The 15,793-nt window shown below is 37.0% G+C and overlaps 1 protein-coding gene and 1 pseudogene across 1 annotated transcript; both read right to left on the bottom strand.

Annotated features, from left to right (window-relative positions):
* Positions 1–852: 852 nt before the first annotated feature.
* Positions 853–1,791, bottom strand: LOC127695045 (olfactory receptor 1468-like). The gene has a single exon (XM_052196913.1). The coding sequence runs from the start codon at positions 1,789–1,791 to the stop codon at positions 853–855; it is 939 nt and encodes a 312-aa protein (XP_052052873.1).
* Positions 1,792–14,089: 12,298 nt separating this feature from the next.
* LOC127694389 (olfactory receptor 1468-like) lies at positions 14,090–14,709 on the bottom strand (annotated as a pseudogene).
* Positions 14,710–15,793: the final 1,084 nt, after the last annotated feature.

Here is a 15,793-nt window from a genome sequence, read left to right as displayed (position 1 = left end):
ATTCTTCTGGCACCAAATGGAGAAGATGCAGAGACCCACAGACAAACATTATGCATAATGACAGTGTAAGTTGAATATTCCACTGTTCCCCTCTCTTCAGAGATGGGGGAGCCCTGTAGAAGAGGGAAGGAAAGATTGTAGGAGTTAAAGGGGTTGTAGGATACCAGGAGAACATGGTCCCCCTAAATTAACTAAACAATTGGTCACATGGGCTCCTGAAACCTGAAAAGGCAAGCATGGCTGCAGCAGGGGTCTCTACCAGGTCCTCTGCCTATACAGTAGTTCTGTTAACTTGGCGGTTTTGTGGGACTACAAACAGTGGTTTCCAGATAATCTCTGAATATTGTCCTGATCTTAAAAGACTGTTCCTCCTGTTGTGTTGTCTTGGCTATTCTCAATATGAGGGCTTTCACCTTTACTTATATTATCTTGTTCTGTGTTATTTACTTCACCTCTCTTGAAGGCCAGCTCTTTTCAGAAGAGGAAAGGGAGAGGGAGTAATTATGGGGTAGGGAACATAGGAGGAAATAAAAGGAGTGGTGGGAGGATAAACTGGCTGGCATGACAGAAGAATCTATTTTATGTAACTTTAAAAAGAATGTAAGGAATGGAATCTGATAAATGTTAGTTGTTACCTTCTAATTTTCTAGAACCACATATTCAAGGCTTAGAATGGCATTACTAAGCCATGAAGGTCCCTTCCCCTTACTGAACTACTTTGCAAAACTTTCTTTTGCAAATGAGATTATTAAGTAGTATTTTCTTGTATTTAGGTCCCATTTGAAGGATACATTTAGTAATATTAATATCAATATATTCACTAAAATTTAAGGTAAAATGCCAGTGTTGCCATTATAAAGATATTTTTTTCTTGATAAATACTCTTACAAAAGCCTCCTTTATATCTCTGTTTCTCAGGCTGTAGATGAAAGGGTTCATCATGGGAGTCACCACTGCATACATCATGGCCATCGAAGCATTATTTACTGTAAAGTTATTAGATGATGGGCATAAATAGAGACCAATAATTGTGCCAAAGAACAGTGAGACTACAGACAAGTGGGAGCCACAAGTGGAGAAGATCTTGTGGATGGCCTGAGTAGATGAAACCTTTATAATGGAGAAGACAATATGTACATAGGACACAACAATGAGTAAGAATGGGATGACCATAATGGGCCCTCCCAAGAAAAATATTACAAGTTCATTTATATAAATATCAGAACAGGCCAACTTGAGCAGGGCAGATGTTTCACAGAAAAAATGGCGGATCACATTGTCCTCACAAAATGACAATCTATCCAAGAGTAGAGTGTGCAACAAAGAATTCAGCATGGTAAACACCCAGGACAGTAGCACCAGCCATACACAGAGCTTGGGGCTCATGATGCTGGTATACTGAAGTGGAAGGCAGATGGCCACATAGCGGTCATAGGCCATGATCACAAGGAAGAAGATTTCTAGATTTCCAAGAAGATTGGAAAAGTACATTTGTGTCAGACAACCTGCATAGGAGATGGATGTGTCCTCACTCTGCATGTTCTGGAGCAACTTGGGCATTGTTACAGAGGAATAGCAGATGTCAGAAAAGGACAAGTTGCTGAGAAAGAAGTACATGGGCGTGTGGAGATGGGAGTCCAGTTGAATGAGGATGATGATGATGAGGTTCCCCAGGATGGTGGTTAGGTACATGGCCAGAAACAGGGTGTAAAACAGGTACTGGTGCTCTGGGGGGATGGGTAGGCCCAGGAGGATGAATTGTGATATGGTAGTTCTGTTGTTCATTATCATTCTTTGTCTCCAGCATCCTAATTAGAAAATATCAGATCCATTAAAATAAAAAAATAAACCAAAATATATTTTGGGTAGACATTCTACTAAAATAGATCTGACCACCTTCCTAGAAATTTTTAAAACCCCAAATATCTGTACTTATTAAAATTATTAATGATTACTCTTAACTATTCTTTAACAGATTAGTGATTCTAATCCTTTTCTAAATACCACTAAGCACTTCTACTGAGAGAAAAAAAAAAGACTAATTCTTTTGTCTCATGCTTCCTTCTCAACTGTTGTTTGCAATTTGCTCTGTGAGATTTTATACTTTGACACTCTTGATGAATTTGGATAAATTTTGTCAACACAATTTAATATAAATCTACAAAACTCTCATGTACTCCAATGTGTTATAATTTCCAAATCAGACCTGTATGTCCCAGTAACATATATATTTATGCTTCACTGTTAATCAATCTTCCTTCCATTGCAAATATGAAAGGTGTCAGGCTAGAAAGTCCCAAGTAAAATTCAGCCTGTCATTTTATTATTTCCCAAAGCATTCCTTGTTCTTCCTCCACTCCAGTCACCCACAGAACAACAAAACCATTAAGATTTTCATCAGAAATCTGTGATTTTAGATCCATTCATTTTTTTTAACTCAAACTGCTGTTGAACATTCTACACTGTCTCTTCCACATTTTCTTTCTAGTTCATCCATTATTTTCTGTGACATATTATCAGGGCCACATCTTTTTTTTTTTTTTTTTTTTTTACCAGAATACAGAAGCCAACTCAGTTCACGTACATGTTCTCCTGTCTTCTGACCATTCTCTTCTTCTTCAACATACTTCATTTACTCTGTGGCATTTGAGCAGAAGAATTCATTACATCTTTTTAGATTTATTCTTCAGATTACCACTGTTCCTATGAGGATAAGGACAAAGCTCCTATTAGGGACACAAATACTCTTTCATTATCTCACAGGTGTCAGAGGTACATCCCATATGGTCCCACATGCTTTCCTCTCATCATTCAATGCTGTATCAATCTCATCACAACCCACATTTTAGAGTTGTTAGTTTGCTTTCCTATCTCTTCTTCCCCTCCCTTTTTATTTCATTTAGTTCATCCTTAGTCCTGTGTAACTTTTATTGCTCATCACATACACAGATAAATTTACCCTGTCCTCCTCTACTATGTGAGAACCTCATCTATGCTTCAGAGTGTCCTATACTTAAATTCCATGTACTTAATACTTTGATTATGGCTTTAAAATATCTTCCTATCAGTTGTAAAGTATATGCAGGAAAGGCCACATATGTCTTCATTCCATTTTGTTGTTTACAATCACTCAAAATCTACAACCAGGGTCAATATCTATAATGTTGCATTAATTTGGCCAGTGAATATTTGTTACCTGCAGCTCAAACTTATTCAGATTTGTTCAACATTAATGGCAGAAAGATTGGCACTTAAATATAAATACTTGAATCATTAACACTACATTTTACATGCCATAATGAGTGTGAGAGATCTAACATATGTTTTCATTGTTAGGGTTAATCATGTTTCACCTCTCAGAACTATTAATGACTACCAATCATATCCATAGGCTTTAATACTTAAATCATAATTCATGTTGATGTGGAACACAAATATGATATATTTGTAAATTATAAAAAGAAGCAACAAAATTACTTTGAATCTTCACTTGAGTTATTCCTCAGACATTTATTCTATATATGATGATTAATTTATGCATCAAGTTGGTTAAATCCAAAGATAATTTTTAAATAATTCTATTTGATATGCAGATATTCTCTAAATGTCATTAAAATGTGTGAAACGAGTAAATAAGCAACACTATCACATGATGAGCTTCATACAGTCAGGTGAAGGACTTAGATGGAAAAGTAAAGTTCTCTACAGAAAAAAAATTTGCATCTTCTGCCTTAGATTCAAGTCTTTAACCTCCACTCTTCTCAGGGATCCCAATTTTCTAGACAGTTCTTCAAATATTGTCCTATCAGTTTCTAACAATAGTCTGTGTCCTAAGTCACATGCAAGGGAACAGTCAGACACATACACACAGAGACACACACACAGAGGTACAGACACACACAGACACACAGACACACACACACACATAGACACACAGACACACACTGTGATTCTTGATGACATTGGATAATTTGAATCTATGGTGCATTTCAAATTTAATATTAAAGAGGTCATATGAGTGCCATGAAGCAAAAACTTTTACAGTGTGACAAAGCCTTTGAAGATTTTAAGTGGAAAAATATAGCTCTTTACAGAAAACTTTTGCATCTTGTGCCTTAGATGTAATTCTCTAACCTCCACTCTTCTCAGGGATACCAATGTTATAGACAGTTCTTCAAATATTTAGCTATATCAATCTTTAACTTCAGTCTGCATTAGAAGTCACATGCATGGGAACACACACACACACACAGGCACAGACACACAGACACACACACACACACATACATAGACACACAGACATACACTGTGATTCTTGATGACATTGGATAATTTGAATCTATGATGCATTTCAAATTTAATATTAAAGAGGTCATATGAATGCCATGAAACAAAAACTTTTACAGTGTGACAAGGCCTTTGAAGAATTTAAGTGGAAAAATACAGCTCTTTACAGAGAACTTTTGCATCTTGTGCCTTAGATGTAATTCTCTAACCTCCACTCTTCTCAGGGATACCAATGTTATAGACAGTTCTTCAAATATTTAGCTATATCAATCTTTAACTTCAGTCTGCATTAGAAGTCACATGCATGGGAACACAAACACACACACACACACACACACGCACGCACGCACGCACACACACACACGCACACGCGCACACACACACACACTATACTGATTCTTGACAGCACTGGATAATTTGAATCCATGATACACTCAAAGCTAACAATACAGGAGAAACATCAATAGATCTCACTAAGATTTCTGAAATGTTACAACCCAGTCTGAGAACTTGCATCTTCATAGACTGACAATGTTTATTCCAGCTATATTCAGAACTTGCACACTTAAGACATTGTGTATAAACATTACAGAGGAAAAAACCATATAACAAAAAACGTCATGGCCCATTTAAAAAATGTTCTCCTTGTGTATCCCAGACTGGCATAAAACAATAATCCAGAATCTCTTTCCTGAGCACTGGTATAACAGGAATGTGTCACCAAGCTCAGTTTCTGCTTCTCCAGTAAATGAACAATGCCTTTGTGTTATATATGCATGTGTACACAGATCTGAATCCAGAGAAATCACCATCAACTGTGACCAATGATGGGCCAATGGACTTCATACCTTCTTTAGATGTTAAAACCATTGTTTTCAAATGAAACAGCACAGGGAAATCACAAGAGATATGTTTCTAACATTTGCTACATCTGTGGATTTTCTTGTTTTCTGTATAATCACTTAGTTTTGTTGAGTAGGCTTGTGAACTTGTGAAGATAAAATTAATCATCATCATGGAGAGGACATTGCTTAGTGTTTGCTAAGATCCCACAGGATAAAGCATAGTTAACTAACCTTCAGCACAATAATAGTGAACTACATCTTACAGGGCTGCTCTTCTGATGAAATGGTATGATACTGAAAGAAAAAATTATAATCAATAAATACACTGAACCCATAAATATGAAAGAGGTTACATGAGGACCATGAAACAAATACTTGTAGTTTGATGAAGTCTCAAAAGACAGGGAAAATAATGTTTTCTTACCAGAAAAACTGTCCTGCACACACTGGAAGTTCATGTGGATTCACAGAAACACACCTGCTAATTTTCCTGACTAAATCTAGCTTTCCTGAGCCTGAGTCCTAGTTTCTGGTTGATGATCCTGCTCACCTTCATTTTATTTGCAGATAGAGGATGAGCAGCCTCTGTACTCATCACCTTACACATCCCCTGCCATCCCTGGGCCTCAAGTGCCCAGGATCCCAGAGGAGTCCAGATCTTGTGTAACTCATTAAGTAAGAAATAGTAATTACTTAGGACCTTTCTTGGACCAATTTTCTACAAGGATCTCTAGTGGATACCAATTATGGCCACTGACCATTATTTCCTATACTTAAGAGAAAGTAGAATTTAAAGACAACAATAAGTAAAACTAATTAAAAATAGCACCAATGAGAAATCCAAGAAATTGTTTAAGATGCATGGTCATTCCATATTTGGATAATGCAAATGTCTTCTACTTGTTAGCATAGAAAGGGAAGAAAGGTGACTGTATACCATCCCAAATTATCAGGAATTTTTCCGACTATATATGACTTAAAGTGTCTGACACACAACAAAAAATTACATAAATATCAGTTGTTTTTATATTTTTGGATGTGAGGCTAATCTTTAATTGGCTGAGTCAGCTCTTTAGCCAGTCCTACAGTAGTTTTAAAGCAGCATGAGATCATTGAAAACCACACACACTGGGAAGCTTCCAAGGCCAGCATGCTGACTGAACCTGGCAGACTGCCTGCACGAAGATCTAGTGCAAATATACAACTTAGTATTTTCAGTGTCATTCAAGCAGTCTACAATGTATTTTAGAACCAATGATTCTGCAGAGAATTCCATGCCATTAATTCTTAATTGAATAAAATGGAATTTCAAGTTAATTTTCATTTTGATTACCCTGGAGGTGAGGGATGTCAAATACTTGAAAAACTGTGTATTGATCATCGCTTATCTTCTTTTTGTAAACTCTTCATGCATGTAGTCTTTTATCCACTTTTATTTGGTTTATTGTTTTCACATTATTTATATTCTTGAGTTGTTTGTGTATTCTGGATGTTAATCTCCTGTCAGGTGTGCACCCGCCAAAGATTTTCTTACACTATGAAGGCTGTGTTTTCTTGTTTTCTTTTTATTTTGTTTATTTTTCTTTATTATTTTAAGTTTTACTTATTCACCTTACATCCTACTCACTACACCCCTTCCAGTCACCCCTCCAAATCAGGCCCCAAACAATCCTCCCCTCATCACCCATCTCCTTCTCCTCTGAGCAGGTGGGAGCCCCGTGTGCATCCCCCCATGCTGGTACATCAAGTCCCTGTGAAGCTATGTGTATCTCTACAACTGAGGCCACACAAAGAAACATAGCTGAAAGAGCATATCCCACAGACAAGCAAGACATTTTGGGATAGAATAACAGAATATCACTAATACTGTCAGGAATTGGTGCTTGGCCATAGGATGGGTTTCAATTTTGACCAATTTTTAGTTGCCCATTCTTTCAGTCTTTGCTCCATCCCTTATCCCTGTATTTCTTGTAGACAGGATAAATTTTGTCTCGAAAGTTTTGTGGAGGGTTGTTGTTCCTATTCCTCCATTAGGGTTCCTGTCTGACTTCAGGAGGTGACCACTTAAGATTTCATATCCACAATGCTTACACCCTTACTGAACCTTGGACATCTCCCTTATACCAGGTCTTTCTCTTCCTAGAAAATCTGCCTACCTCCTCACCACCATCAGTTTCAGATTTCCATTCATTCTCATGACAATCTGGCCATCCCTCCTGTCCCTCCCCACATCTGATCCTGAACCCTCTATTCTTTCCCCCATTCCCTTTCCCATCCAGTTCCCTCCCTCCATTTGCCTCTTAGGAATTTTTTATTCCCCCTTCTAAGTGAGATTCAAGGATATTAGCTTGTACCTATACTCTTGTTTACCCTTTTTGGGTCTGTGGAGTGAAACATGGATATCTTGTATTTTATGGCTAATATCCACTTATAAGTGAGTACATGCGATGCATGTCTTTTGGGGACTAGGTTACATCACTCAGGAAGATAATCTCAAGATAATGCATTTTGCTGCAAAATTCATGATGTCTTTCTTTTAATTGCTGAATAGATTTTAAATTTCACCAGGCAGTGGTGGCACACACCTTTAATACCAGCACTTGGGAGGCAGAGGCAGGTAGATTTCTGAGTTCGAGGCCAGCCTGGTCTACAGAGTGAGTTCCAGGACAGCCAGGAATACACAGAGAAACCATATATATAAATCTATATAAATCTATCTATCTATCTATCTATCTATCTATCTATCTATCTATCTATCTATCTATCTATCTATCTATAAAGATTTTAAGTTTCTTGAGTTCCCATTTATCAATTGTTGGTATTAGAGCCTGAGCCATTGGTGTTTTGTTCAGGAAAATGTCTCCTCTACAAATGTGTTCAAGGCTATTTCCCACTTTCTTTCCAATAAGATTTACAATATCTGGTGGTATGTTGAGGTCCTTCATCCACTTGAACTTCAGTGTTGTGCAGGGTGATAAACGTGGATCTATTTCCATTATTCTATTTGCAGACATTCATTTAGACTAGCACCATTTGTTGAAGATGCTTTCTTTTTTCCAATGTGAGGTTTTTAGTCTTTATAAAAAAATCAAGTGTTTATAGGTGTGTGTTTTTTTTCTGTGTCTTTGATTTGATTCCTACATGTCTCTCTCTTTTTTTTATTCGACATATTTTTTATTTACATTTCAAATGATTTCCCCTTTTCTGGCCCCCCACTCCCCGAAAGTCACATTAGTCCTCTTCCCTCCCCCTGTTCTCCCACCCACCCCTTCCCACTTCCCTGTTCTGATTTTGCCCTATACTGCTACACTGAGTCATTCCAAAACCAGGGGCCACTCCTCCGTTCTTCTCCTACATGTCTCTTAAGTACCCCTGCCATGAAGTTTTTATCACTATTTCTCTGTGATCAGCTTGAGGTCACAGATGGTGATTCCTACAGATGTTCTTTTATTGTTCAGGATTGCTTTGGTTATCTTGCTTTATTTCCATATCTTGAGAATTTCTCCTTCGCGATCTATAAAATTATGGTAAATATTTGATGGGGATTGCATTGAATCTGTAGATTGCTTTTGGTAAGATGGCCATTTTTACTATCTTATTCGCACCTGTTCAGGAGCATGGCAGATCTTGCCATCTTCTGATATCTTCTTCAGTTTATTTTTCATGGACTTGAAATTCTTGTCATTCAGATCTTTCACTTGCTTGTTTAAAGTTACAACTAGGTATTTTATATTATGTATGGCGATTGTAAAGTTGTTGTTTCCTTAATTTCTTCCTCAGACTTTTTTTTTTTCATTTGTATAAAGAAGGGCTACTCATTTATTTGAGGTAAGTTTGTATCCAGCCACTTTGCTGTAGGTGTGTTCAGCTGTAGGGTTTCTCTGTTGGTTTTTTTTTTTTTTTTTGGTTTAATTACTTATGCTATCATAACATCTATGAGTAGTAATATTTTGACTTTCTTTCCAAATTTTATCCCTTTGATCTTTAGGTGGCTTATTGCTCTAGCTAGACTTCAACTATTATGTTGAGATATGAAGAGAATGATCAGCCTCTTCTTGTTCCTGATTTTAGTGATATTGCTTTACCTTTTTCTCCATGTAGTTTGATATTGGTTATTGGCTTATGGTCTATTTCCTTTATTTTGTAAGTATGCAACTTCTATTCCTGATCTCTTCAAGAAATTTAACATGAAGAGGTGTTGGGATTTTGTTATAGTTCTTTTCAGCGTCTAATGAGATGTTCATATATTTTTCATTCAGTTTGTATATATGCTGGATTACATTGCTGGATTTTCATATATTAGATCCCCCCTACATTCCTGGGGTTAATTCTACTTGATTATGTGTGATGATGGTTGTTTTTGATGCATTCTTCAATTTGGTTTGAAAGTATTTTGAGTATTTTTGTATCAATCAATATTCATAAGGGAAACTGATATAAAATTATCTGTTTTTGTTGAGTCTTAAAGTGGTTTATGTATCAGGGTGACTGTGGCCTCATAGGATGAATTTGGCTATGTTTCTTCCGTTCCTATTTAATGGAATAGTTTGAAGAGTATTGGTATTGGCTCTTCTTTAAAAGTCTGGAAGAATACTGAGCTAAAACCATTTTCTCTAGGTTTTTTTTTTTTTTTTTTGGTTGTTGTTGTTTGGAAGATTTTAATGAGTGCTTCTATTCCCTTAAGGGGTATAGAATGACTTAAATAGTTTACCTTATTTTTGTTTAACATTGGTAACTTGAATCTGTCTAAAACACCATCCATTTAATTTAGATTTTCCAATTTTCTGGAGGACACTATTTTAAAGTAAGACCTAATGATTCTTTAGATTTCTTCAATGGCTATCCTTATATACCACTTTACATTTCTGATTTTGTTTATTTGGATATTGTCTCTCTGCTTTTTAGTTAGTTTGGGTAAGGGTTGGTCTATCATTTTTATTTTCTCAAAGAGCCAGCTCGTGATTTTGTTGATATTTTGTTTTGTACTTTTTTTTCTAATTTATTGATTTCTTCCCTGAATTTGATTATTTCCTGCTGTCTACTCCTCTAGAGTGTGTTTGCTTTTTTTGTTCTAGAGTTTCAGGTGGTCTGTTAAGTTACAAATATGAGGATCTCTCCAATTTCTTTATTTCTTCTTCTTCTTCTTCTTCTTCTTCTTCTTCTTCTTCTTCTTCTTCTTCTTCTTCTTCTTCTTCTTCTTCTTCTTCTTCACTTCCTCCTCCTCCTCCTCCTCCTCCTCCTCCTCCTCCTCCTCCTCCTCCTCCTCCTTCTTCTTCTTTTTTAGACAGGGTTTTCCTGTGTAGCGCTGGCTGTTCTGGAACTCACTTTGTAGACCAGGCTGGCCTTGAACTTAGAAATCCACCTGCCTCTGCCTCCCAAGTACTGGGATTAAAGGTGTGTGCCACCACCACCTGGCTCCAATTTCTTAATTAAGGCACGTTATGCCATTAATTTTCCTCTTAGCACTGCTTCCATTGTGTCCCTTATGTTTGGATATGTTGTGCCTTCTTTTTCATTGAATTCTAGAAAGTCCTTATTTTCTTTCATCTTTTTCTTTTTTCTTTTACCCAGTGGTCACTGAGAAGAGAGTTTTTGAGTTTTCATGGGTTTGTAGGCTTTCTGTTATTTTTGTTGTTGTTGTTGTTGAAGTACAGCTTAATCTACCGTGATCTGATAAGATGCAAGATACATAATCTTCTTGTATCTATTGAGACTTGTTTTGTGACTGAGTACATGTACAATTCTTGGGAAGGTTTGATAAGGTCCTGAGAACAAGGTATATTCTTGTGAGTTTGGGTGAAATATTCTATAAATATCTGTTATCTCCATTTGATCCAAAACCTCTGTTAATTTTGTTATTTCTCTGTTTATTTTCTGCCCCAATAACTTGTCCATTGGTGAGAGTGTGGGTTTGATGTGTGATTTAAGCTTTAGTAATGTTTCTTTTATCCATTTGGGGTGTCATTGCCTTTGGGGCATAGGTGTTCAGAATTGAAATGTCATCTTGGTGGTTTTTTTCTTTGATGAGTATGAAGCATTCTTTCCTATCTCTTTTTTTATTATACCTGGTTTAGAAGTTATTTTATTAGATATTAGAATTTCAGCTTGTTTCTTCATTGGCTTTCTTGGAAAACATTTTTTTCAGCTCTTTAAGATAATGCCTGTCTTTGTTGCTGAGGTAGGTTTCCTGTATGCAGCAGAATGAAGGATTCAGTTTATATATTTACTCTGTCAGCCTGTGTCTTTTTATTCAGGATTTGAGATCATTGATGTTGATTGATATTAATTTCCAATAACTGCTAACTCCTATTGTTTTGATTTCTGTGGTTGTGTGTGTGTTTCTCTTCTTTTGGTTTTGATGGAATGTAATTATTTATTTCTTTGTTTTCTTGGATGTGGCTAGCCTTACAGGTATGTAGTTTTCCTTCTAGTATTTTCTCTAGGGCTGTATTACTGGAAAGATACCATTTAAATTTGATTTTGTTATTGAATATCTTGTTTCCTCCATCTATGGTGATTGAAATGTTAGCTGACATCTAAGGTCTCTTAGGTTCTAGACAATGTCTGTCCAGTCCCTTCTTGATTTTAGATCTTTGTTGAGAACTCAGGAGTCATTATGATTGGTCTGCTTTTATATGTTACTTGGTCTTTTTTCATTACAGCTTTTAATATTCTTTGTTCTGTACATTTAGTGTTTTGAATATTATGTTGTGGGAGTTTTTTTTATTTCTTGTACAGTCTATTTGGTGTTTTGCAAAGGTATATTTTTAGGTTAGGGATTTTTTTTATTTTGTTGAAGATATTTATTGGGCACTTGAACTAGGTAGAGCTCTAATCTGGACTCACCTGGCGACCCAAAAAGCTCCTGAAGAAGGCTGGGAGAGCCATGGACCATATGATGATGGCTGGGGAACACTGTGAAGTTCATCTCTGTTCATTGTGCCCCAGGTGATCCCTACAGGCAGGTAATTAGTAGGGAAGTGCTCCAAGATGGTTGTTCTGCTCCCGTAGGCCTCCTTGGAGAAGTTGGTTGCTCCTGGAATCCTGGAAGACCTTTTCTTAAAGGTTCCAAATCTCATATTGAGGTGATACATTAATAGAAGATATGGTAGAAACAAAACCTGTTCACCTGATGGCAACAGGAAGCAGAAGGAGAGAGAAGATAGAGTTTGTTAAAAATACTGTTGAAAAGTATACTTGTGATTTACTTCCATGAAATAAACCCTATGATGTGGAAACTTCTAGTTTCTTTGGAAAATTATGTCAAGTGATGTTTTTCTGGAGTACACAGGTGAAAGGATGTCTTGCTAAAATAGACACATGAAAGAATATTTTCGTGAAGCAGACACAGGTGCAAGGATGTTTTGCTATATCAAACACATGAATTTACCCATGAGAAAGGAGCATAAATATGACCCCACAGTCAGTGGGAGACAAACACTGAACATTGCTTTGGTTTGCAATGACTCACTACTCGTTGTTAAAAACACACATGTATTGGTTTGCCTTACATATCTTTGTTAAGCTCAACTTGTGGTAATGCTGCCATTGAGTAAAACTCACTCAATAACCTCTCATGAGTTTTCTATGGAATCCCGCTGCTTCCATGGCCTCAACTCAGTTTTGCAGTTTCTTCAGGACTGCACTACTGCCTAGTGTCTGCCTCCTGAAATGACTGGACTGTAGCTGCTGTTTCTCATGTGGTGTCTCTCTCTGACTAAAGAACTGGTCTGCAGGTACTGAGTCATATTTGGTGTTTGATATGAGACCAGACTCTTGCCAAAGAAGATTGGGCTCACTTACAAAGAACTATTGATGAACAGGTTCACTCCCCATTCCCATATCTTAATAACTTTTTTACCACCTCTGCTGGGTGGTAGGCTAGAGGAGAGATTTAACCCTTATTAAAAGTGGATTGAAAAAAAATTTGTGCCTAAAGCCATACACTCTAGTTTTTTCAGTAACTGTATAAGGCCATCAGGGTCAGGGTTTTGAAGATTCCCATCATGTCTGCCAAGCACTCTGAACATTGCATTTGTAACTATGCCTTCAATATGTGAATTTGGAGGAACATTTCATAACAAAAGCATAGAATTTGTGTAAGGAATTATACAAAAAGCAGTTAACAGTCCTTGGGTGCTGAATGATATTGACTATTTTTGAAGGTGTTAGGTTTTATGCATAACTGAAAGACAGAACCAAGCTTAGACTATTGGAGAATTTAAGGCTACCACATAATATTCCCATGTACAAAAATAAATGTCAGTATAACCTATTATAATCTAATGACAGTAAGATGATTAAATATGGAGATTCCCTTGGAATAAATGTTTTTTTTTAACATAATCCCTATATACAGTATCTTTGTGTTACTGCCCACAGTTACATCGAATGAATTACCTGGAAGGGAAGTTGAAAATGTATGAAAAGGCGGTGAAAAGAGAATGAGATCAAGACAACAGCTGCTGTTCAAAGTCTCAAGGTTTAATGGAGGACTTCAAATATATTGGAGGGCGGTGAACTGTTCCCCCAAAGGCTGGGAACTTCTCCAAAGAACCGGATCAACTGCTCAGCAGGTGGCCCATATATCTTAGGAAACTGTAGGTCCTTGAAGAACAATGGACTTCACCTTGGTCTGAGTGCTCCACCCTAGGTGGAGGGGATTATGGCTAACACAGGAGTTCCCACTCTAACGCTGGGAAAGAAACTTTACCTTAGTCAATGTCAAGTTCCTGCCAGGTGGCATGGCACCCCATTCAGGCTTTCTACATCTCCTCCCTTCTTATTAGTTTTAAGATGAGAAGGTCACAACCAAGTGGACAGTCATGCGTCAAAGGAAAGAGGCCATTAACATGGGTGGGGGAACTATTGACCTGGTCCTCCTAAATACTTTATGGTGTCTTTTATGGAGGAGAAGGTCTAGGCTTCCTTGCTGTTTGTTATTCTAAGGAATGCCTTTAAACTCCAACCTCTATTCGAAGGACTCTGATCAGGGCCTCTTTCAGGCTGTAGATGAAGAGATTGAGCATGGGAGTCACTATTGTGTACATCAGGGACATGACAATCTCCTTAACAGTAGAGATACTAGCTGAAGGACATAAATAAAGACCAATAACTGTACCATAGAACAGTGAGACCATAGACAGGTGAGATCCACAGGTAGAGAAGACCTTGTGGATAGCCCCAGTAGAAGAAATCCTTAGGATTGAGGAGATAATTTGTATATAAGACACAACAATGAGTAAGAATGGGTTGACCATAATGAACCCTCCCACAACAAATATCATTGTTCATTAATATAAATGTCAGAACAGGCCAACTTGAGCAGGGCAGATATGTCACAGAAAACGTGAGGGATAACATTTGTTCTCACAAAATGACAATCTAGCCAAGAGTAGAGAATGCAATATGGAACAGAGCATGGGAAATACTCAGGAGAGCAGCACCACATGCATCAGAGCTTGAGGATCATGATTCTGGAATATTGAAGGGGTAAACAGATGACCACATACCAGTCATAGGCCATGACTACAAGAAGAAAGATCTCCAGGTCTCCAAAACCCATGAAAAAGTACATTTGTGTCAGACAACCAACAAAAGAGATGGATGTGTCCTGACTCTACATGTTCTGCAGCAGCTTAGCCATTGTGACAGAGGAAAAGCAGACATCGGTGAGGGGCAAGTTGCTGAAAAACAAGTACATGGGTATGTGGAGATGGGAGTCCAAAAGAATGAGCATGATGATGATGAGGTTCCCCAGGATGGTGGTGAGGTACATGGCCAGGAACAGGGTGTAGAACAGGGAGCTGATACCCTGGAGGGACAGGCAGACCCAGGAAAATGAACTGGGAAATAATAGTCTGCTTGTTCATTACCATTGTTCCTTTCCAGTATCCTAATGAGAAAATATCATTATCCTTTGAAACTCAAAATAAAAATAAACAAATATCTAGGATAAATATTCTACAACAACAAATCTGATAGTTCTCATGGTAATTATAACCTCAAAGCTCAAATATCTATAATCATTTCAATCACTGATATTATTTCCCCACTTATTAAAATAAGTTTTCAATCTCCCCTCTTTTCCAAGACAGTTTTATCTATGGTTTTCTACAGCTAATATAATGGTCTAATAATGCTACCTGTTCATCCTAGATAACTGTTGTTCATTTATTTATATTTTTTCTGTATATTATTTTGCATATAAAGAATTCTTCAAGAATGCTCTTGAAAAATATTCTTAATTTTCACATCATAATTTATATAAAATTCATGAAAACTCAACATACTTTACTGTATTAGATTGACATTTCAACCTTATAAGTGCATGTCTATGTAATACATATTTCTGCTTCATTGTGAACTAATTACCATCCTTCCATTTCATGTGCAACTGACATCAGAAGTTCAAAGTCCCAAGTGAAATTCATGTTTTACTTTATTGTTTCTCAAAGTATCCCTCATTCTCCCACATCTCCAGAATCTGACAGAGAATAATGGAAAAATTTGGGCTTGAGTCAGATGTACGTGAATTTTGATCTATTCCTTTTTATTAATTACTCTGCCTTCATGAATTATTCAGTCTCTCCCCCACTGTCCTCCAATTTCATCTATTACTCTCTGTGAGCTTATATAACTATATCAGGACCACATCTTGT

Source organism: Apodemus sylvaticus, chromosome 10, assembly GCF_947179515.1.
Source record: "Apodemus sylvaticus chromosome 10, mApoSyl1.1, whole genome shotgun sequence".
NCBI lineage: Eukaryota > Metazoa > Chordata > Mammalia > Rodentia > Muridae > Apodemus > Apodemus sylvaticus.
Note: the sequence above shows the minus strand (reverse complement) of the source record. Positions and strands in the feature narration are given on the sequence as shown.